This window comes from Megascapheus bottae, chromosome 3, assembly GCF_031878675.1.
Source record: "Megascapheus bottae isolate mThoBot1 chromosome 3, mThoBot2.hap1, whole genome shotgun sequence".
Taxonomy (NCBI): Eukaryota; Metazoa; Chordata; class Mammalia; order Rodentia; family Geomyidae; genus Megascapheus; species Megascapheus bottae.
Window position 1 is genome coordinate 2,364,053 of NC_143511.1, and position 25,279 is coordinate 2,389,331.

The 25,279-nt window shown below is 39.0% G+C and overlaps 1 protein-coding gene across 1 annotated transcript in view; it reads left to right on the forward strand.

The window, feature by feature from the left end:
- Nucleotides 1–25,279, forward strand: part of Kif27 (kinesin family member 27) — a 115,084-nt gene that overhangs the window by 67,736 nt on the left and 22,069 nt on the right. Inside the window, exons 11-14 of the mRNA XM_090329471.1 lie at nt 313–510; nt 12,059–12,157; nt 14,001–14,177; nt 19,777–19,992. Coding sequence (XP_090185597.1) covers nt 313–510; nt 12,059–12,157; nt 14,001–14,177; nt 19,777–19,992 — 690 coding nt within the window. The remainder of the gene's footprint in view (nt 1–312; nt 511–12,058; nt 12,158–14,000; nt 14,178–19,776; nt 19,993–25,279) is intronic.

Genomic DNA, 25,279 nt, shown 5'->3' on the forward strand with positions numbered 1-25,279 from the left:
AATGTTGAACCTTTCAAAAGTAACTGAAGGGCCAAGGAGTGTGGCCTAATGGTAGCCTCCTAGCATGCACAAAGCCCTGGGTCTGATTCCTCCATACCACATACACATAAAAAAAAAATAGAAGTGGTGGTGTGGCTCAAGTGATAGAGCCACTTGAGAAAGCTCAAGGACAGTGCCCAAGCCCTGAGACTGGCAAAATATAGATAATAAGTGAAAACCTAGGGAAACAGCTTTTCACCACTGAATGAAAAGGTTTAATTAAGAGATAAAAAAGATGTACTTTTTCATTTTGAATTATCTATGTGATCTCAGGTCTTACAGAAGAAGCAACGAGACAGTAAGAATTTTGCATCATTGTCAATCCATAATGAGAAACGTGCCCATGAACTGGAGCAGAATGTAGATCACATGAGATACCAAAAGGTACAGCTGCAAAAAAGACTTCGAGAGGAAAATGACAAAAAGAAGCAACTGGATGAAGAAATTCAGCGAGATCAACAAAAAATCAAAGTAATATTGTCATATAGTCCTGCTAAGTATAATATGAAATGTTAACTGCTGAGTGCCAAAGAAGCCAAGGTCTTGATTCAGTTGGCTTGTGAAGTATCTGTCCTTGACCAGCTTTTCACTGCTGTCCTTACTTCAAAGCTTTGTTCATCTGCATAGTAAAACCTATTTATTGAATTCTGAGTACTGTCTTGAGAGGCTTTGACTTCCCCAAAGAAGGTAACATGATAAAAAATTATCTTCATAGGATCTTTATTTGAAGTTAGTCAAAAATACACATTTATAGAGTTGACTTTTTCTTTTTTTTCTGGTCATGGGGCATGGATTCTGGGCCTGAGCGCTTCAGCTCAAGGCTACAGCCCTACCCCTTGAGCCACTGCACCACTTCTGGTTTTCTAGTGGTTAATTGGCGATAAGAATCTCATGGTCTTTAGTGCCCGGGCTGGCTTTGAACCGGGATCCTCAGATCTCAGTTTCCTGAGTAGGATTATAGGTGTGAGCCTCCACGCCCAACATAGAGTTGACTTTTAAATAATTTGTAAAGGCTTACCAGTTTTCAAAGTGCTTTGACATACGTTGTCCATGAGGCTACAAAAACGATACCATTTCATTCACAGCACGCACAATAGTGATCAGCTGGTGGTGTACCCAGCAATTCCTCGCAGCTGGGGGAGAAACCAGAGCTGTGATCCTGGGCTTTGGAGCAACACTAACTTCAGCCTCATCTCTCACTTCCCAGCTAAGAAAATCAACCACCCTTGTCTGTCTTATCTAAAATAGTCTTTAAAAAATTTTAACTATAAAGAGGACTTATGAAGGGGTTACAGTTACATAAATCAGGTATTTCTTTTTGAACAGTGTTACCTCTTCGCTCATTTTCTCCCAGTTTTTTCCCTCCCAGCCCTCCCCACCACGAATTGTATAGTTCATTTTTTTAACATTTACTCATGTTTACTGATTGTATAGTTCATTTTTAACTCAGTGTCTAGTATTACTGCTTAGTTTCTGTGCTTCCTCTTCCCCTTTCCAAATCAGATAAACTTACATACAAAAGGTACAGAAATAAAAAAAAACAGTGACAAAAGGGGAAAAACAGGAAAAAAAGCACAAAAAAGTAAAAGATGATCATCATAATCATAATAACATACTTATCTAATATTATATGCCCAGCTCTGTTCATTGAAATAGCAATCAGAACCAAAGGATTGAGCATGGAGATTTCCTACAGTTTTTTTTTTTTTTTTGGTCAGTTGTGGGGCTTGAACTCTGGGCCTGGGCACTGTCCCTGCGCTCTTCAGCTCAAGGCTAGCACTCTACCACTTAAGCCGTAACTCCTTTTCCTATAGTTTTCTTTTTATTAAGATTTTATTTACAGCAATTTTAGATTCTCAGCAAAATTGAGAAGATCTAGTCCTGTAAATCCTCCTTAAATTTTTGATATTGGCTAGAATCTATTTACAGACCATAAAAAAAACTCAGTCTAGGTATACAAAAAAATTTAAGAGCACTTTCCTGTGTGTGCACGCGCGCGCGCGCGCGCGTGTGTGTGTGTGTGTGTGTGTGTGTGTGTGTGTGTGCGCGCGCGCGCGCGTGCGTGCTCGTGTGTGCAAGTTTGGGGGCTTGAAATTAGGGCCTGGGCACTAAGATTGAACTTTCTCAAGGCTAGTGCTCCACAGCACCACTTCCAAATGTTTCTGTTTGTGGTATGTATGGAGGAATTGGACCCAGGGCTTCAGGCTAAGCAAGCCCTTTACCACTAGGCAACACTCCCAGCCCAGCACTTACCTTTTTTTGTTTTGTTGTTGTACCAGTCCCAGGGCTTGAACTCAGGGCCTGGGCACATCGCTAAACATTTTTGCTCAAGGCTAGGGCTCTACCACTTGAGCCAAAGCTCCCTTTTGGTAATTAAAGAGTCTCTCAGTCTTTACTGCCCAGGCTGGTTTGGAACTATTACCCTCAGATCTTGACCTCCTGGATCTAGGATTATAGGCTTGATCCACCAGCATACCTAGCTCTACTGCTTTTTGATTGTGTGTGTGTGTGTGTGTGTGCATGTGTGTTTGCGAGTGCGCACATGTGTGCCAGTCCTGCAGCTTGAACCCATGGCCTGGGTGCTGCCCGGAGCACATAGCACTATGGCTCTTTGGTTTGGGCGGGGGGAGTGGAGCGCTCCAGTCCTGCAGCTTTTGATCTATAGCTTCACTTCTTCCTTTTAATTGGAGATGAGGCTTCCAGGCTTTCTGCGTAGGCTGACTTAGAACTGTAATCCTTAAATCTCAGCCTTTTACTAATTATTACTTATCACTCACTTATTACTAAGTGAGCCTTTTACTAATTATTTTTGAAATGAGGTCTTCCACATTTTTTTTCCTTCCTGGGCTGACCACAAACCTTGGTCCTTTTCCTCTCAGACTCTGGGATAGGTAGGATTATATGTGTGAGCTGCCAATGTCTAGCTTTATTGTGGTTTTAATTTTCATATTCTAAGTTACTAGTAATGTCAACCACCATTTACATGTCTATTAGTATATGTCCTTTAGAGAAATGTCTTTTGTTCACTTTATTTAGTTAATTTTGAGGATTTAAAGTTTTTTCTCTTTTTATGGTATATTGTGTAATTTTCACTTATGCATATTTTTATCAAATTTACTGTTACATTTTTCTTATGCCTCTACCCTCTCTTTAAAAGTATTTATTTTCTTTTTGAGGCAGGATTTATGTTTCATAAGCATACTTTGAACTGAGTAGCTCAGTCTAGCTTCAGATGCTTGATCCTACTGATAGACTCTAGAGTGTTGAAATTACAGATATTTACCACAATAGGTGAATTCACCCTTTTCAATTGTTTTTTCTGTCTTTATTAAATTGCAAGAATTCTATATTCTTTTTAAAAATTTATTTTTTTTGCCAGTCCTGGGGCTTTGAACTCAGGGTCTAAGCACTGTCCTTGAGTTTCTTAAGGCTAGTGTGCTACCACTAAAGCCCAGCACCACTTGTAGCCTTTTCTATATATATGGTACAGAGGAATCCAACCCAGGGCTTTGTGCATTGTAGGCAAGAACTCTACTACTAGGCCATACTCATAGCCTTTAAATTTAATCTTATTGGTCCAAGAGAGTAGGCCTAGTGGTAGAGTGCTCAGCTAGCATGCATGAAGCTCTGAATTCAATTCTTCTGTACCACATACTAAGAAAAAGCTAGAAGTGGTGCTGTGGCTCAAGTGGGAAAGTGCTAGCCTTGAGCAAAAAGTATCCAAGGACAGTGTTCAAGTCCTGAGTTCAAGCCCCAGGACTGGCAAAAAAATTATTTTATTGTCAGGGTGATGTACCCAGGGGTTACAGTTATATATGTAACCTAGTGAATATATTTCTTGTCCAACATTGTTACCCTCTCCAACATTTTTCTCCTACTTCCCTTCCCTCCAGCCCCCCCTCCCAAGTTGAAAAGTTCATTTCCAATGTATTTTCTTATGAGTATTGCTGTTGTATTGGAGAATTGTATATATTTATTAGTTGTGGGGCTTGAACTCTGGGCCTGGGTGTTGTCCACTCTACCCTTTGAGTCACAGCGCCACTTCTGTTTTTTTGGTGGTTAATTGGAAATGAGCCTCACGGACTTTAGTGCATGGACTGGCTTTGAACCGCAATCCTCAGATCTTAGCCTCCTGAGTAGCTAGATTGCAGGTATGAGCCACCAGTGCCCGGCTGAATTATGTATTCTTGACATCAGATGATTTCCAAATTTTCCCCATTCTCCAAATTGTCCTTATTTTTTGAGATAATATGTTACCTGATCAGTTTGAAACTCATGACTAGGGCCAGGACTGTGGCCTAGTGGTAGAGTGCTCACCTAGCATGAATGAAGCCCTGGGTTTGGTTCCTCGGTACCACATACACAGAAGAAGCCAGAAGTGGTGCTGTGGCTCAAGTAGTAGAGCTCTGTCCTTGAGAAAGCCCAAGGACAGTGCCCAAGCCCTAAGTTCAAGACCCAGGACTGGCAAAAAAAAAAAAACAACCAAAAAACCCAAAACAAAAAACAACCTCATGAACTAAAGTTATCCTCTTACTGGATCTTTCTGCATATCTGGGACTACAACTATGTACTATCACACTGGCCTAAACTTTTATAATATGCTTTGATATATAAAATTTTGAAGTCCAGTTTCTATTGTTACTTGTGCTTTTGTTGTCATGTTTAAGAATCCATTACCAGACCCAAGGTCATAAAGACTTACTCTAGGCTTTCTTATAAGAGTGTTGTGGTTTTAGACGTAATATTTAGGCTGTTAATCTCTCTTGGGATAGTTTTTGTGTAGGATGTGTAGAGCTCCATGTATCTTGCATGGAGAGCTCCAATTGTACCAGTACCATCTGCTGAAGAGACTTTCCTTTTCCTTGAATGGACCTGACACCCTTGTCAAAACTCATTTTGGTTGGGTCATGGTAAGGAAGTAGGAAGATGTTGGTCAAGGAGTACTAAGCTGCTGATTTATAAGTATGGTATGGTGCTTTATGACTGTAGTTAAGAATACTATAAGTAGAGCTTGGAGAGAGCACTTGGGAAGCTGAGGCAAGAGGATCTGAAGTTGGAGGCCAGGCTCCATAAGTGAGACCCTGCTTAGAAAAAGATTGTATTGTATGCTATAAAATTGCTAAGAGAATATTCAGCTACTTTCTCTCATCTTAAAATGTGGCAATTATATGAGAAGATGGTTATGTTAATTGCCTTGACTGTAATAATCATTTCACTTAAGTATATTAAAACATTATGTTGTATGCCTTGGAATTGAGATGAAATGTGGTGGCTCAAGCCTATAATCCGAACTACTTTACAGGCAGAGATCAGAGGATCATTGTTCTTGTTTAGTTTGGGCATAAAAATTGAGATTTTATCTCAACCAATGATTGAGCATACAAACCTATTATCCCAGCTACAGGGGAAGCAGAATTACTGGGCACAGTAGTGCATGCTTGTTATACTCAGTGACACTGAGAAGCACAAGTAGGAAGACTGCAGACCAGGCTAACCTAAGCATAAAGTGAGAATCAGCCTTGAAAATAAGCAATGCAAAAAGGGCTGGAAGCATGGTTCAAGTGGTAGAGTACCTGCCGAGCCAGCCTCTAAGGCCCTGAGTTCAACCCACATTACTGCCAGAAATTATTTTTTTATGAAAGTCAAGCTTGACATGAGCCTGGCATTAGTGGTATATATCTCTAATCCTAACTATTAGAAGGCGGAGGTTGAAGGAGTTTCTATCTGGAAAAACTCAGAGGGTCCTGAGTTCAGTCTTCAGTGCTGGGATGAAAAAAACTGCAATTGGCATATGAATGAATGTTTCAAACTATCAGATCTCTTCCTTAGTATCTGTTTCTATCTTCGTGTCAGTACCACACTTTTTAAATTCCGAAACTTTATAGTTAGTTTTAATGCCAACTAGTAAATCTTCTGGCTTTGCTTCTCACTCTTCTGCTATTCCATATAAATTTCAGGATCCATTTTTCCATTTCTGAAAAAGAAGGCCATTAAATTTTTTTTCTTTTTTCAAGACAGGATTTCAGATGGACTTGGTGGCATATATAATAACACCAGCTCTAATACCAGCTCTTGGGAGGCAGAAGCAAGTGGATTAGGAGCTCCAGGTTACCCTGGGCTATCTACTGAGTTCCAGGATAACTCATGAAACATAGTAGAGACCTTGTCTCCAAAAATAACAAAAAAAGCATGTGTGGGGATTGGTGTAAAGCCTACGTAGCCTGAAATCAGCTATGTAGCTCAGGCTGTCCTAAACTTGGGATCCTCATATCTCTTCCTATTGAGTGTTGTGATTCCAGGATAGTATTAACCATTGACAATATTAAGCCCATCCATGTACATAGGAATTAGACTTACTGCAATATACTTTAAATGTGTATGTGTGGACAAACAGGAATAGTAGAAATTAAACTTCAAGTATAAGGTGTCTTTGAGATAGCATTCTTTCAGCATCCTAAAATTGCTGATATACTTGACAGGGGTGAAGAGCTACATTTTAACAATGGATTAGGTAAAACTAATGGAAGACAAAATAAAAATCTGGTCCAAAGACACACATACTACAACTCAGATGGGCACAGAAAACTTGTAAAGAAGTTAGACCTGTGCTCCTTGTCTCCCCTACCATGTGATAATATTTGCAGGAATAAGGGAACCTGATGCCTTATACCTTATTCTGAAAATGTAATTTCTTCCTCAAACGAATTCTTAAGTCAGCCCCTAGTGTGGCTAGTGGTAGAGTACGTGCCTAGCATGCACAAAGTCCTGGGTTTGATTCCTCAGTACTGCATACACCGAAAAGGCTCAAGTGGCAGAACCCTAACCTTGAGCAAAAAGTATCCAATGACAGTGCCCAGGCTTTGTTCAAGCCCCACAACTGGCAAAAAAATAAATTTTGGGGCCTGGGATTTGGCCTAGTGGTAGAGTGCTTGCTTAGCATGCACAAAGACCCAGGTTCAATTCCTTGGTACCACATACATAGAAAAAGCCAGAAGTGGTGCTGAGACTCAAGTAGTAGAGTTATAGCTTTGAGAAAAATCCGAGGACAGTGCTCAGGCCTTGAGCTTAAGCCCAGGACTGGCAATTAATTAATTAATTAATTAATTTTTAAGTCTCTTAAATAAGTTCCTTATAGCTTCTTCTTCCCCATATTTCTGTCCTCAAGGTGGCATCTAATTTATGTGGTAGCTTTCTTTTACTGCATCCCATAGATTTGAAGGACATGATTATCTAGAATATGCTCTTTTTTGTCCACCATTCCTTGCCTAGTCTGTGATATAGCATGGCTAGAAAAACTCATAGACTGGTCCACCTGACTTTTCCAGAATGGAGGTGCTTTAGTTTCATCTCTTCTCCATTTGCTTCTGTAATATTGTAAATTTGTGTTGAGATTATTGGGTTTTATATCTAGCTGTTAGCCCAATGGTCTCTCCTATTCCCTACAATGGCTGGCCTGCATTGGCCTGTCAGTCCAAGTTGTCTAGTTAGTTCCTCTTTCCTAAAGGCAGTTCTGCTCTTTCTGTGAGTATAGGCAATCCCATGTGATGTAGAACCTCTACATATGTTATATTCTCTCTCTCATATTGGGTAAGGGTCCTTCTCTCGCTGGCTCCTTATCACTCCTTTTTCTGAGCAAAAACTCAAAGAAAGGACAGTTGGAACACAGGGCTTTATTAGTTTACTTTTCTTTCTTCCATTCCCAAGGCTGGAAAGTGCTAGTCTTTTCTGTTGTGCTAGTGCTACTGAAATTACCTCTGGAGAAGGAAGTTTCCATTTATTACAATTTACAGTTCAGTATTCAATACTTTATTGTAAAATATTAATTAGTAGAAAATTAAGCCAGGCATAGGTAGTTCTTGTCTGCAATCCTAGCTACTTGGGAAGTTGGGAATGGGAGAATCACGGTTCAAGGCCAAACTGAGCAGAAAATTTGTGAGACCCCTTTTCAACCCAGAGCTGGGCATAGTGCCTATCATCCTCAGCTACATAGGAGGCCGATATTGGGAAGATCAAGGTTCCAGGCCAGCTCAGGCAATCCATGATAGTCCATCTCTATGGAGGGAAGCTGGATGTGGTAGCACTATCATATGAGCAACTACTGGGAAGATCAAGGTTCCAGGCCAGCTCAGGCAATCCATGATAGTTCATCTCCATGGAGGGAAGCTGGATGTGGTAGCACTGTCATATGAACAATTACAGGAAGCCTAAAAGAAATAGATCATGGTCTGGAGATGTCCCAGGAAGAAAATAGGATCCTATATTGAAAATAACCAGTACAAAACAGCTGGCAGCATGGCTCAGGAGTATAACATTTGCCAAGGAAGCATAAGACCCTGAGTTCAAGATCCTAGTACTGCTCCCCCCAAATTAAAATATACAAATGAAAGTCCATTTTTTTTATTGCCAGTCCTGGGCTTGAGCTCAGGGCCTGAGCACTGTCCTTGGACTTTCTCAAGGCTAGAGCTCTACCACTTGAGCCTCAGCACCACTTCTGCCTTTTTTCTATGTATGTTGTACCGAGGAATCGAACCCGGGTCTTCATGCATGCTAGGCAAGCACTTTAACCACTAGGCCAAACTCCCAGCCCAAAAGCCCATTTTCTTTTGAGAAAGGATCTCATCTGTGTTTACACTCCTTTCATACTTGTGTTCCTCCTATTTCAAATTCCCAGTAACTGGGATTATAGAACAATAACGCTTTGCCTAGCTAAAGTCCTTTATTTCTCTCTTTCTCGTGGTTTTTCCTTTCTCTTGCTTTATTCCTTCCTTTTCCTTTTTGCCTTTCTCTCTACTCGTGACCCTCCTCATCCCTCTCTCCTGGGGTACTAGGGTTTTTATTAACTCAGTGCCTCATGCTTGCTAGGCAGGCATTCTACTAATGAGCCATGCTTCCAGCTCTTCTCTACATTTGGAGATAGAGTTGCATTTCCTACCTGGACTTCAATCTTCCTGTTTTTTTTTTTTTTCTGCCTAGGCTGGTCTGGAACTGTAATCATCTCAATCTCAGACTCCAAGATAGGATAACATCACAAATGACTGCACCAGCTATTGGTTGAGATGGGAAGGACCATCTGTGTGTGGCTAGGCTGCTATGAACTATGATCCTTTTTTATCTTGGCCTTCCAAGTAGCTAGGATTACAACTATGTACCACCAGCACCTGACTTACAGTCTCTTTTAAATTATCAGACCATGCATATATATATATATATATATATATATATATATATATATATATACACACACACACACAATTATCCTCCCAAACTGATGTCTAACCACAGACCTTCAGTTTTTGTACTTACCCATTATGAACCACTAACAGAAATGGGTTCTTTTTTAATCTATTTTTATTGTAATTAATAGAAGGGTTACATTATATTCACCAGATAGAAGGTGCATTACTTCACAAACATTGATACCCTTTCTCATGTCTTGGTCCCCATTTACCTCCCACCACCTCTGCCCCTCATCTTGTTTTCCCCCCTTCCCTATCCTATTTCAAATAACTAAATAAGCATATATACAATATATCAGATAACAAGGTAAAATACTGTAACAATATGATAACCAGGGACAGCAAAAGAGATGAGAGATAAGTACATTAAGGACAACAATCATTCATTATATGGCTTTTGTTTCCATATACTGGAGGTCCTTTTATTTAGCGTCATACTATATGGCCTTATGTATCTAGGTTTTCCTCTATTGTAAATCTCTGTTAGGAGAGCCCAAGGTTTCTACTGATTATGATAAATGAGGGAAACCATTGAGCCTTGAGTCTGGCTTTCTTCACCTAATGTGATTTTTTTCTAAGTCTTTCCATTTCCTTACAAATGGGGTGATGTTGTTCTTTCTCACAGCAACATAGAATTCCATTGTGTATAAATACCACATCTTGTTGATCCACTCATCGACTGAGGGGCATCTGGGTTGGTTCCATATCTTTGCTATGGTAAATCAACTGAGTGGCATCTGGGTTTGTTCCATGTCTTTGCTATGGTAAATAGTGCTGCAATGAACATTGTTGTGCTAGTGGATTTAGTATGTCCTTGTTTCTGGAGGATTGGGTAAATACCAAGTAGTGGCATTGCTGGGTCATAGGGGAGTTCTATGTTTAGTCTTTTGAGGAACTGCCATACTGCTTTCCACAGTGGTTGAACGAGTTTGCACTCCCACCAACAGTGTAGTAGTGATCCCTCCTAGCCACATCCCCTCCAGCATCTGTTGTTATTAAATTTCTTGATCATGGCCTTTCTTACTGGAGTGAATTGGAATCTTAAGAGTTGTTTTGATTTGCTTTTCTTTTATGGCCAGAGATGTTGAGCATTTCTTCATGTGTCTATAGGCCATTTTTATTTCTTCTTCAGAGAAGACTCTCTTTAAGTCTTTGGCCCATCTTTGAATGGGATGGTTGTTTCTTTGGAGATTAGTTTTGGAGTGATTCAATTTTTTGAGCTATTGATATATTTTAGATATGAGGCCTTTGTCTATTGTATGGTTAGTGAAAATCTTCTCCCACTCTGTAGGCTTTCTAGTTAATTTGCTAGCTATATCCTTTGCCATACAGAAGCTGTGCAATTTAATGCAGTCCCACTTATTCAGACTTTCTCTGATTTATTGTGTTTCTGGGTCCTTTTTAAGAAAATATTGACCTGTGCCACGGAGACCTAGTGTATCTCCTATTCCTTCTTGTAAAGTTTTCAGTGTATCTGCTTTTACCTCGAGGTCTTTGATCCATTTGGAATTAATTCTGGTGCTGGGTGACAAAGAAGGATCCAACTTTAGTTCAGAAATGGGTTCTTTATCCATGGCTTTAGTCTGGTTCCTGCCAAAGTTTACTGGTAGCCAGCTTCTTGACCCTAAACATGTGGAGAGAAACAAACTAAGAGAATTATCTGTCTTGCAAGGCTTATGAAAGTTTTGAGTCCTTATTTGTGAGTACCATAAGTGTGACTCTTACTTCTCTTTTGCATTTTTACTATAATAAACTCAAATATACCCCTTGCTAACTGTAAGTAATTTTGTATGTGTGTATTTCAGGCCTGGATGCTTTTTCCCCTCAAGGCTAGTACTCTACCACTTGAGCCACAGCTCCATGTCTGGCTTTTTTTGTTGGTTAATTAACACAAGAGTTTCACAGTCTTTCCTGCTCTGACTTTGAATCATGATTCTCAGGTCTCAGCTTTCTGAGTAGCTAGAGTTAGAGGCAGGAGCCATCCATGCCTGGCTTATAAATGGTATTTAAATTAATTATGGGCAAACCTATGGATGTCTAGCATGTTAGGCAAATACTCTTAACACTTTTTTTTTCAAAAATCCCCATTTTTCAGTCACTCATTTTCTTTTTGCAGCCAGGAAAAATAAATGTTAAGAAAATGATTCTCAGGTTGTGGTAAGTATAGCTCAGTAGTTGGATATACACTTATTATACTCAAGATCCTGAGTTTAAGTTATAGCACTCAAAGTAAAAACCAGCAAACAAGGGGCTGAGTGTTTGGCCTAGCGGTAGAGTGCTTGCCTAGTATGCATAAAAACCCTGGTTTGATTCCTTGGTACTACAGACATAGAAAAAAAAGGTAGAAGTGGTGCTGTGACTCAAGTGATAGAGCTCTATCCTGGAGAAAGCCCAAGGACAGTGCCCAGGCCCTGAGTTCAAGCCAGGACTGGCCAAAACAAACAAACAGCAAACAAGATAAAAGCTATTATCTGCATATTTAATAATAACCAGGTAGCAAAAGTGTTGAAGTTAGCTGGGTGCGGTGGCTCACACTTGTAATCCTAGCTACTCAATTAGGCTGAGATCAGAGGATCACTGTTCAAAGCCAGCCCAGGCACTAAAGACCATGAGACTTATCTCCAATTAACCACTGGAAAACCAGAAATGGGGCAGTGGCTCAAAGGGGCAGGGCTGTAACCTTGAGCTGAAGAGCTCAGGGACAGCGCCCAGGCCCAGAGTCCAAGCCCCATGACCAACAAAGAAAAAAAAAATTGAAGTATCTTTTATTTCTTTTTCTACAGGAGCTCCAGTTAAAAAGTAAACAGGAAGAAGGTCTAAAGCTGAAAGCTCAAGACCTTCACACATACCACCTGCAAACGTACAAAGGCTCTTTTGAACAGGTAGAATGCCCTGTTTCTGTTTCCTCCTTTTTGAAGGTTGTCTAACTATAAGTCAAAAGTGTGGGTTCTGAATAAAATCTCAAATACTCCTGTGTAAAATTTTTAATATTCCTTAACACTAAAAATTAATTTTCTGACCCATAAATTGCTTGTTTTTATTTTAAAAGAGATATGTTTATTTGAAGGTCATGGGCTACAGATATATAGACTTTGTGTTCACTAGCTTCTATTCATTCTGACTGCAGTCTGGTTTATTTCTATGGACACAGGTGTTATTTCTAAAAATAAGAGCTCTGCATTCAGACAGCTCCAAATTGGATATACACAATAAATATTAAAGAACTTATTTTAGTTCTGAATTTGAAAATAAAAAGTCATAATCCATAATGTAATTTCAAAATTCAAAGAAATGAAAAATTAAAGGAAAATGTCCATAAAATTGTATACTCCAAATGTAAATACATCTATCTTAATTGTGAAAATTTTACTCCCCTCAAATTTTACATCTTTTTTTTTTTGCCAGTCCAGAGCCTTGAACTCAAGGTCTGGGCACTGTCCTTGGGCTTTCTCAAGGCTGGTGCTCTAGCACTTGAGCCACAGCACTACATCTGGCTTTTTCTGTGTATGTGGCATGGAGGAATCGAACCCTAGGCTTCATGCATGCCAGGCAAGTACTCTACCACTAGGCCACACTTGCAGCCCAAATTATACATATCTTAATAGAGACAATTAGGACATGGATATATTCCCACACATACTCTGTTTACTCAGAAATGTCTTCAACAGACGTTTACTTTTTTTTGTTTTTGTTTTTCTACTGTTGGAACAGAGCTTACAAAGATCTTTCAAACACTGTTCACAGTTGAGGAATGACTTTGTTTAATTGCAGACTCTGTATGTCTCCTCTTAGACTTTCTAAGTCTAGAAAGGAAATTACTTTCAATAGTTAACTCTCCCTGTCCTAATGACTGTCAAGCTTCTACTTTAGTATTCAATAGAAGAGCATAGCATATATATCTGGATGTTAGACTGACTAGCTTTGGTGCCTTTGTTGCCTTGGCCATTTTACTTACTTTTTCTCATGTACGTTTACTACCTCATTGTCTCAGTACTAATTTGGAAGAGTTACTTTTACCAGGTCCATAAGCAGCTGGATATTATTGTTCTGTTAATTTTTTAAAAATTGTTTTCAGTGTCTTTGTACCACTTTGTCCTTTTGGTAGAGCACATTAGAGTGCTGTTCCACTGGTTCATATTCCATTTGTACTTACATTTACACTTGTTTCTTTAACAGAATTGTTTCTGGCTTTTTATCTTCTAATAGCAGAAGTTAACTTCAATATAAATTGGTTGTTACGCTACTGATTAATGATTGAATTAAGCATTACTTCCTCAGTTGACATTTTCTTTAGTGAGCGAGGCCATGCTTCAGCTATTATGGATAGAAAGATGAAAATTATAGCTCCTACAGTTAATGAAGTAACTCAACTTGGGGGATGATAGACTGACTGGTAGAGCAACTGTCTGTGTATGAGGAGGAAGTTGTGCACCTCTAACAATAGAAAAATTCTTTAATACATGTTGAGAAATTTGTCACCCCTCCCCCTTTTTTCAGGCTGAAATACTTCACATTCGAGCATATTTGGGGAATCAATTTTTACTTCTTAAAAAAGCAGCTCAACATGTTAACTAGAATCATTCCTTATGGTTTCAAAGAGGAATGTGAGTTATTTTTTACCAGTTGTTTTCATGTTTATTTTTTAGCCAGTCCAAAATGGTATTATCACCATGTAATTTTTATGTGAGGAGGAAAAACAAATTATGTTTTTTTATTTTAATGTAGAAATTGGATGAGCAAAAGAAATGGTTAGATGAGGAAGTAGAGAAAGTTCTGAACCAACGCCAAGAATTAGAACAGCTGGAAGAAGACCTAAAGAAACGGGAAGCCATAGTTTCTAAGAAGGAGGCCTTGCTACAGGAGAAGAGCCACCTGGAGAGTAAGAAGTTGAGATCTAGTCAGGTATTTTGTATAAATTGTTATTTAATTCTGGTTCTTGGGTTTTTTTTTCCCCCAAAAGGTAAATTGTATAATTATGAAGTTAGAAACCAAAAGCTAGTCCAAGAAAGGTTCAAATGATGGAATGCTTGTCCAGTCAGCACAAGGCCATTACCCAGTAATGCCAGAAAAAGAAAAAGAAAAAAAGAAATATAGTTTTCTTATTATTACATTATTATAGTTTTCTTATTATTGCCAAACAACCATCACCAAAATATTTCAATTTTGAAGTGAAATGGTGAGTATTCTTCAGGTATGATTGTTAATGTCATTATTGTGGCAAAATGTTTTTAAATATAGTATTTACCTTTTTTGTGGTTATATAGCCTAGACTGGCCTTAAACTTGAGATCTTCCTGCCTTGTCCACCCTAAAATTTGCCATTTTAATTCCTATTGAGTATACAATTCAAATAATTACATTTCTAGTGTTGTAAAACCATCACAACTATTACTAAAACTTTTTAATAAAACAAATAGAAACTTGGTAACCATAAAGCAGTAATTTCTTACTTCCTTTCCTCTAAGCCCCAGGCAATCTTTATTAAGATTTATTAACTTTAGTATTTTAATTGTATCATTTGATACTTTATAGTTGAATATCAATAATTTGTAAAAATAGATTTTATTTAATTTTTTTGTGGGCCATGAGGCTTGAACTTGGCCTGGGCTCTATCCCTGAGCTCTTCAGTTCAAGGCTACCGCCCTACCCTTGAGCCAAACCCCACTTAACTGGAGATAAGAGTCTCTTGGCTTTGTATTTCCCTGGCTGGCTTTGAACCGTGTTCTTCCGATCTCAGCCTCCAGAGTAGCTAGGATTACAGGCGTGAACCACCGTGCCTGGCTAAGAATGAATTTTAAATCTACCTAGTTATCACCACTACCCAAAGTTAGGAATTGGCAGGGTCTTATAAAGAAAGAAGACTTTGTAAAATGATGCTTTGTTTATACTTTAAGTTATAAAGTATTTAAAAACTTCCCCAAGGTTTTACTAGATGAGTTGGATTTAAGGACCAGTTAAAGATGTAGTTCTATGTACAAGTTTGTCTGAATTTCAGTTTTTGAAAAAGAAATGGTGGTGGGGAAATTAGAAGCCATATTGTCAACAATAGTATCTAAAACTGAAGCTGTCTTTCCCAAACTTGAATATAACTTCATCTCTAGCCAGTCTTGGATCCTAGGCCATCCATACATTAAGTCATGGACTCCAGAGGAGCAGCCAACAACCCTTATATTACACTTGCCATTTAGCCAGCATTTTGATCAGTAGGATCTGAGTTAACAGTGTGCTCTTGACCTCTGCACATTAGTATAACAGGCTGATAATAATGGGAAGCTATATTTACCTCCATTTCTCAATCTCTATTGAAATAGCTTTAACCAAAAGGCCACTTAAAATGTTGGGGTGGTCTCTCCAACCAGCTTAGTTGCTGGCACTACATCTAGATAACTTGTTAAAACTGGCTGTCAGGGTCAAATGGAAAAAGTTATCTCTCAAATATATATAAATCACAGGAAAATATTAACTATTAAAGTCCCAAGTGAGTGAACAAAAGAAAATTAGTTGGACTTTTATATGTTGTGTATTATAAATGGAAAGAAAAGTAGAACAAAGAACAAAAATTAGGAAGAAAATACTTTCTCTGAAATTAGTTTACTTTGTGATACTGAAAAGAAACTAAAAGAAAAATGTTTTCTCTTCAAGGAGGTGTAATTTTTAGGGGTAAGAACATTCTATGTTAAGTAGGGAGTACAAATTAATGGAAATAACAATAAAGCAAGTGAAAATTGATTCTTTAAAAACTGTTTTAATTAAACAAGGGAACCCTGAAATTAGGATCTTTCTGGAACAAAGCCTTAAAATTGAGAAATGTTTATAAAATCTGATTTATGCACATTTCAGATAAGGAATACAAGCACACTGCCCTACTAAAATGACAGAAATGGGATTTATTCACATTATACATAAATTCAGTTTGGTCACAAGCCAGGCATGGTGGTAACTCACATGGTGGTAACTCCCAGTATTTGGGAGGCTGAGGTACGAACATCATGGGTTGTGGGTCAACCTAAATACCAAGTCCTTGTCCGAAGAATCTTTTTTTTTGTCAGTTGTGGGTCTTGAACTCAGGGCCTGGGCGTTGTCCCTGAGCTCTTCAGCTCAAGGCAGCCACCCTACCTCTTGAGCCACAGGGCCACTTCTGGTTTTCTAATGGTTAAGTGGAAATAAGAGTCTCATGGATTTTAGGGCTGACTTTAAACCTCAATCCTCAGATCCCAGCCTCCTGAGCAGCTAGGATTACAGGCATGTGCCACCGCTCCAGGCTTACAAACAAGGAATCTTTAACTCTGTTTTTCTTTGTGGGGAGAGAAAATGTTTCTGTTTCCCCTTAGTTTATCTGAAATACTAAAATTCTTACTAAGTAAATCTTTTTTTTTGTCATCCCTGTGTCTTGAACTCAGTGTCCTTGAGCTTTCTTTGCTCTAGAATTCTACTACTTGAGCCACAGCACCACTTCCAGCTTTTTCTGTTTATGTGGTACTAACAAACTGAACCCAGGGCATCATGCATGCTAAGAAAGCACTACTGTACCATTAAGCCACATTCCCAACTCCTAAGTAAATCTTAAAAAGAAAAAAGAAAGAAAATTTAAAGAAAAACAATGTTCATTGCAACACTATTTACCATAGCAAAGATATGGAACCAACCCAGATGTCCCTCAGTTGATGAGTGGATCAACAAGTTGTGGTATTTGTACACAATGGAATTCTATGCGCTGTCAGAAAGAATGACATTGCCCCATTTGTAAGGAAATGGAAACACTTAGAAAAAATCATATTAAGTGAATGAAGTAAGCCAGACTCAAAGGAACTTAAACTCAATGGTTTCCCTCATTTGTCCTAATCAGTAGAAACCTTGGCTCTCCTAGCAGAGATTTACAATAGAGGAAAACCTAGATACATAAGGCCATAAAGATGAAAGGACCTCCAGTATATAGAAACAAAAGCCTATAATGAGTGATTGTTGTCCTTATTGTACTATGTTATCTCTCATCTCCTTTGATGTCCCTTGGTTATCTCATATTGTTACAGTATTTTACCTTGTGTTTGGTTACTTGAAATCCGATAGGGAACGGGGGAGGGAAATGGGGACCAAGACATGAGAAAGGGTATCAATGAATGTGAAGTAATGCACCTTCTATCTGGTGAATATAATGTAACCCTTCTATTAATTACAATAAAAAATATATGGAGAAAGAAAAAAAAAGAAATGTTGGTGCTTAGCATGGTGACACACAGTTATAGTACTTAGATGGCTGATGCACTCCTGAGTTTGAGACCCAAATAAGTAATTCCATAGAGCAGAAAGTAAAATGCTGGTTACTTAAGCTGGGGAGTATTGGGGGGCAAGGGGAATGGAATTGTTGTTACCTGGGATGGTGTTTCTTTTTCGAGGATTATGAAAATGTTGTAATTGATGGTATAACTCTTAATATATATAACCCCATGTATATGCCTTAAATAGATGAATTGTGTGGTATATGAATTATATTTCATTAAAATTCCTATTCAAGAAAAAAGCTATAAAACAGTAAAGGATATAAGATGACACAAGACTAAAAAGAACTATAAGATGAAAAGTAAATGGAAGTTAATGATTTAGTAGAATAAAAGAAGCCGAAATTCAGGTCTAGAGAGTGATGGAAATGAGGGGTATGTGACACAAATGTCTTATGAAACACACAATAAAAAACTTAAAAAAAAAAAAAAGAGGCCAGGAATGTGGCTTAGTGGGAGCAATTTCCTAGTATAGACAAAACCCTGAGTTCAATTCCATGGTACCACATACATAGAAAAAGCCAGAAGTGGTGCTATGCCTCAAGTGCTCAAGTGGTAGAAGGCTAGCCTTGACAAAGCTCAAGGATGGTGCCCAGGCTCTGAGTTCAGTCCCCAGGACTGGCAAAAAAAAACAAAAACAAAAAAACCCAAAGAGCATAGTTTTTTGGCTTTAGCTTTTTCATCCTTTAAGAAAATAATGGCTTTAGCCTGGGACTTTGGCCTGGTGGTAGAGTGCTTGCCTAGCATGTATGAAGACCAGGGTTCAATTCCTCCATACACAGAAAAAGCTGGAAGTGGTGCTGTGACTCATGTGGTAGAGCTCTAGCTTTGGGAAACCCAAAGATAGTGGTCAGGCCCTGAGTTCAAGCCCAAGGACTGGTAAAAAAATTTAATTTTTTGAAAGAAAATAATGGCTTTTGTGAGTTACAATTCACCTAGGGCAACAAAAAGAAAAAAAAAGAGGACTAGAATTTTCAGAAGGCAGAAGTAAAGCATAGGATAAAAATAGGGAAATGTAGTTTCTTTTCTGAATACTGAACTAGGTATCTTAAAGGGTCAGAATTAGTCAAAAACTCCAAACAGGATGAATGTAAACATACCTGTGAATCCAGTTCCTAACCCTGATATCATCCCAAATATGTTGGAAAGTGGATTTATACTTCCTAGCAGAAGAACAGCAGATTTTCTGAAATAGTTCCTAAAAAGAGATTTTAAAACTTGGAGGTTTTAAGATTTGGTGCCGGGGGTCAGTGGCTCATTCCTGTCTGTAATCCTAACTCCTCAGGAGGCTTAGGTTTGAGGATTGCAGTTCCAAGCCAGCCTAAGCAAGAAAATCTGTGAGATTCTTATATCCAAATTTCTAGTCAACTACCAAAAAGCCAAAACTGGTGCTGCAGTTCAAAGTTATAGGGTACTAAGCCTTGAGCACAAAACTTCAAGAACAGTGACTGGGCCCTGACTTTAAGCCCCAGTCCTGGGCCTTGAACTCAGGGCTTGAGTACTGTCCTTGGGCTTTCTCAAGGCTACAAGCTGTACCACTTGAGCCTCAGCACCACTTCCGGCTTTTTTTCTATGTATGTGGTACCAAGGAATCAAACCTGGGTCTTTTATGCATGCTAGGCAAGCACTCTACCACTAGGCCAAACTCCTGGCCCTGAAAAAAAATTCTTCAGATTCCCAAAATGTGATCCAGCAGGAGGATGGAGGTTGCAGGCAGAATGTTTCCAGAAAAGAAAAATACTACCTCTGAAAACGTCACTTAAGGCATTCAGATTAGTATTGTATGTATGTGTGTCTGTGTGTGTGTACTCAGGCCTGTACTGGGACTTGAATTTAATATGTCATATACTTGCTCGGCTTGCTTGCTTGCTCACAGCTGGTACTTTACCACTTCAGTCATACCTGTCATACCTCCAGTTTGGCATTTGGTTGGGTAACTAGAGATGGAGTGTTATAGACTTTTCTGCATGGGCTGACTTTGAACCTCAGTCCTTCAGGTCTCAGCCATCTGTGTAGCTAAGCATTATAACAGAGAGCTACAGCCACTTGGCCTCAACTTAAAATTTTGATATAGAACCTCCACCCCCCTAAATTCATAGGAGAAAAAAATAATTTAAAGGCTAAAATATATTTGTTAGTAATTTTCTGGTTTGTTTTCTGATTTATACACAGTCTGAATTTCTAGTAACTGTTTTTGGGGTTATTTGGTGGGTTGTATCTTTTTAGGCCTTAAGCACTGATAGTTTGAAAATATCAACTCGCCTGAATTTGCTGGACAAGGAGTTGTCTGAAAAGAATATGCAGTTTGAGAGCAGCACAGCTGAGGAGAAAATAAAGATTTCAGTTCAAGTTCAAGTTCTCCAGAAAGAAAAGGATCTTCTCCAGAGACAAAGAAACAGTGTGGATGAAAAACTTAAAAGTGGTAGAGTTCTATCACCTGAAGTAAGTCAGTATTCTCTGGAATTGGAGTTGATGTATGAGTGATTTTCTTTTGATCTCTTGTCACACAATCATAAAAACGATAAACCTGGTAAACTTGCTTCCTTGATATTTTTGTCATCTGTAATGGGTTTACCTGGCAGTATTGTATTCTATGTTTGACTAGAGATAGACATTTCTTTACAGAGTGGTTCAGAGAGTGGTTCAGAGCCAGCCATTAGTAAACCAGTATTTCTTAAGTCTGGTCTTCTAAGTTTGGATTTATCTGAAATCACAAGACACAAAAAATGATTTGCTAGATTATCTTTCTTTCTTTCTTGGTTCTTTTTTTTTTTTTTTTTTTTGTGGGTCATGAGGCTTGAACTTGGTCTGGGCACTGTCCTTGAGCTCTTCTGCTCAAGACTACTGCCCTACCCTTGAGCCAAGCCTCACTTCGGCATTTTCTAGCTCACTGGAGATAAGTCTCTTGGACTTTTTCTACTACGCTGGCTCTGAACTGCATATTCCTTAGATTCAGCCTCCTGAGTAGCTAAGATTACAGGTGTGAACCATCAGTATTCTACAACACAACTTGCTTTTTATGCACTTTCGAGTTTAGAAATTTTCATGTATTCTCTTTTTTTCCCAGATAAGAGTATGAATTTCTCAATGTATGAATTTTTAGATGTATGTTCTACTGTTCTACCTTTTGGTTTCTCACACAAAGCCTACTAATTATCTTGGACAGGCAGAATTCCTGAAGTGCTTAAATTTTACTGTATTGTAGACTCTCATACCTTCAAATCTGAAAGCTTGGGGCTCCAAATGAAATGGGGATTAGTCAAATATTTTTATTGTTGTTATAAAGTTGATATACAGAGGGGTTACCTTTTCATAAGTCAGGTAATGAGTACATTTCTTTTTGGACAACTGTCACTCCTTCTTTTGTGTGCTCCCATTTTTCCCTCTGTCCCCTACCACAAGTTATATAGTTCATTTTCAACATACTGAGTACCACTGTTGCATTTATTCACCTTTTGGTCCACCACTTCTGCTCCATTACCACCCCAAAGGAAGATAAACAAGACAAAAAGAAAAGAAAAAACCTTCTTTCCATTTCTTGGAGTTCCTTTTGATAAACATTATTTTATATGATCAGAGGGGTTTTTTTGTTATTTTTTTTCTTGGTCAGTTGTGGGGCTTGAACTTTGGACGTGGGTGCTGTCCCTGAGCTCTTCTACCCAAGGATAGTGGTTTACTATTTCAGCCACAGTGCCACTTCTGGTTTTCTGGTTAAATGGATATAGGAGTCTCACAGACGTTTTCATGTCCCCGCTGGCTTTGAACTGTGATCCTCAGATCTCAGCCTCCTGAGTAGCTTGGATTTTGGATTACAGGAGTGAGCCATTGGCTCCTGCCTTAGAGGAGGCATTTTTTTAAATATATTTTTTATTGTAATTAATAGAAGGGTTACATGATATTTGCCAGATAAATGGTGCATTAATTCCCACACATTGATACCCTTTCACATGTCATGGTCCCCATTTCCCTTCCCCCCTCCCCACCCCTCATCTTGTAGAGGAGGCATGTTTTAACTAGATAAAATGTGATTCATTCATTATCAAATTGCACAGATTTTTTTTTTTTTTTGGTAACTGAGGTTTCAGCTCAGGGCCTTTTCTCTGATTGGGCTTTTCCTCTTTTGGCTGGTGCTCTACTACATTAAGCTGTGCCTACATTTCCAAGTGTTTGCTAGTTTTTGGATAAGTGTTTCATATTTGTCTGCCTATGCTGGTTTCAAGCCTCAAATCTCAGTTTTTGCCTCCTAAATACCTAGGATTATAGGCATGAGCTACTGACACCCAGCTGAACTTCTTTAAAAAATTTTATTCCATTAGTAATGGCTCTACCTACATCTTACTTTATCAGACAAAGATGATGTTTTGCAAGTGCTTTTTCTTGGGCTTGAGCTCAGAGCCTTGAGCTCTGCTTGATTTTAACACTCACAGCTAGTGTTGTACTCCTTGAGTCATGCCTCCTGTTCCAGAGATGAATGTTTGAGTGTGATTTTTTTCTGCTATTTGTTGTTGGTGACCTGTCATTACCAAAGCAAGGAGAAATTCCTAAAAGAAGGTGAATTGCTGGGAGTCATATGCCTTGTAGAATCTTGTAGTGTTGTAGATTAGGACAAGATAGAGGGAGGTAAAAGAGTTTAAAAGAAATGGGAGAAATGATAATATAAAGTTAGATTATTGTTAACTGAATTGAATTTGAGTACTAAGTCAAAATTATTCAGGTACCCCCCTACTGCCCTATTTTATAAGATAATTTGAGCAGTTATGCAAACTGTCCAGAACCAGGTTATCTTCCTAAAGTGTTCATTTGGAGCCCCAAGCTTTCAGATTTGAAGGTATGAGAGTCTACAATACAGTAAAATTTAAGCACTTCAGGAATTCTGCCTGTCCAAGATAATTAGTAGGCTTTGTGTGAGAAACCAAAAGGTAGAACAGTAGAACATACATCTAAAAATTCATACATTGAGAAATTCATACTCTTATCTGGGAAAAAAAGAGAAATACATGAAAATTTCTAAACTCGAAAGTGCATAAAAAAGCAAGTTGTGTTGTAGAATACTGATGGTTCACACCTGTAATCTTAGCTACTCAGGAGGCTGAAATCTAAGGAATATGCAGTTCAGAGCCAGCGTAGGTAGAAAAAGTCCAAGAGACTTATCTCCAGTGAGCTAGAAAATGCCAGAAGTGGAGGTGTTGCTCAAGGGATAGAGTACCAGTCTTTCACTCCCCTCCCCTTTTTTGTCTTATATCAGTCTTGGACTAGATATCTGACTTTTGCTCATTAGGTAGTGCTCTATGACCTGAGCCACACCTCCAACCCCCAGAGAACCAGTGAAAAAATCAAATGAGAACTGTAGGTTTTGAGTTCAAGTCCCCAAAAGAAGGAGGGGGGCAAGTTGTAGATCTTCTAAGAAAGCTATCAATATTACACTTTATGCAAAGCAGTGCAATGATTATTTGAGGGGAAATATGTCAAGGCTAGCTTGGTAGATTAATACCATGAATTGTATTATGAAAAACATGACATGTACTGACAAATTATAAGGAGCTACTTTAGATAGAAACATGGTTAAGTAAGACATAGAAACATGGTTAAGTAAGACATAGGAAAGAATGAGCCAGCCAGGAGTATGTCCTAATGGTAGAGTGCTTGCCTAGCATGTATGAAGCCCTGGGTTCAATTCCTTGGTACCATGTACACAGAAAAAGCCAGACGTGGTGCTGTGGCTCAAGTGATAGAGTGATAGCCTTGAGAAAACTCAAGGACAGTGCCCAGGCCCTGAGTTCAAGTTCCAGGACTGGCAAAAAAAGAAAAGAATGAGCAAATTATGTTAGCTAAAGGTATAGGTCTATTACTAAGAAACATTAAGACTTCTGTTCCATGTGGAGTTCTGTAATTAAGAATGCATATGGATTTATGATGAAAATACTTCACTGTACTAGTACCTACTGTGTAGTCTCTTGGATTATTTTGAAGGAATTATGAACTTGTCACTGTTGTTGAAGTGCCATTTAGTCTGTGAGTTTCTCTGCACTTTGTCTTACACATTTGGTTTTCCTTAGTGTATCTATGAATTGGGATTTGCCCTCACTTGGTTTTCCAGCCAAGAATAATATTTCCAAGTACAGCTGCCAGTAGCAGATTGCTGGATATATGGGATTATAAAGAAACAGAAGACACCAGTAAAATCTAGGTAGAAAGATTGGCTGTTTTGACATCTTTAAACTTGCTTAAAATTATAAGCTTTAGATCCTGCATACCAGTAGAGAATTATTAAATAAGTTCCTGTAGACAAATTACCTTTTAAAAATGGAATCCAGGGCTGGGAGTTTGGCCTAGTGGTAGAGTGCTTGCCTTCCATGCACGAAGACCCAGGTTTGATTCCTCAGTACCACATACAGAGAAAAAGCCGGAAGTGGTGCTGTGGCTCAAGTGGTAGAGTACTAGCCTTGAGGAAAGCCCAAGAACAGTGTTCAGGCCGTGAGTTCAAGCCCCAGGACTGGCAAAAAAAAATGGATTCCAGAAATTAAAACTTGAAAAAGGATCTGGTGGTAGAGTGCTTGTCTAGCATGCACAAAGCCCTGGGTTCTCAGTACCACATACACAGAAAAAGCTGGAAGCAACACTGTGGCTCAAGTGGCAGAGCACTAGCCTTAAGCAAAATGTGTCCAAGGACAGATCATGAGTTCAAGCCCCAAGACTGGCAAAAAAAAAGCGGGGGGGTGCCGGGGCCAACCGGCAGCAAACCAGGGTTCGCAGATTGGGGTTCCTGAAATAGGGGACAAGGACTAGGAAGAAAAAGAAGAGAGACAGACACACCGGGTCCGGGATGTCCACAGTCCAGGCAAAGACTGCCTAGACTCCCGCGTTTATTTTTCACTCCCCCTTCTTCCCTCCTCCTCTCCCAGGGAACCTCCAGGTGTTACATTCATATGGTAATTCTCAGGTCATTTACATAGAATAGGGCCAGAAAGCAATAAGACAATATAGCCATCATCTGATGCAAGTCAAGGTACAGTTTGATTCCACTCTGGCTCCCAACATGTCCCCCGTTTTTTATTTTAAAAGAAACACAAGTGCAATTTTTACTCTTTTCTATACCCCTAATTTATCCTGTCACATTTTCCAAAAATGACTTTGGTCCCTTGGTCCAATGGGGATTTGATGGGCGGAGATTCAACTTCCGTGACTTCTTCAAGCTGACTCAGGGGCGCCGTCTCCACGCTTGACCAGGGACCTTAAGAAGCCCAGCCTGTTTTATCAAGGGGTTGCAAGGATTAGACACCAGGAACAACAATCTACTCCAAACTAGAAATCATACTTGACATTCAACAACTGCACAAACCATCCTTGGCCACAACAGCGCGGCCTACCTAGCACCCATTTGCAAAGGCTTTTTCTTGATTGTCTGGGGAACTAAATTTCTGCAACCTTAACAATGCTTCAGTTGTCAGATCTAAACAGATTAATAGAGACACAAGCCTCAGGTCCACAAACTTTTCCTGAATTTGTGGCTGGTGTCAAAAATAAAAAATAAAAATTTTACTCAATTAGGACTTTAATCTACCCGCTATCACAGAAGATTGACAAGTTCCTGCCCAGTTATGAAAGGCACGGGCATTAGTAAGGCATGCTTACAAACTATTCTATGACCTCCCGGCTCTGATTAATTTGAATGGCCAAGCACAAGTGACTCTAAGATCTGACACCATCTCTGCCATCCAAGCAGAGGCTT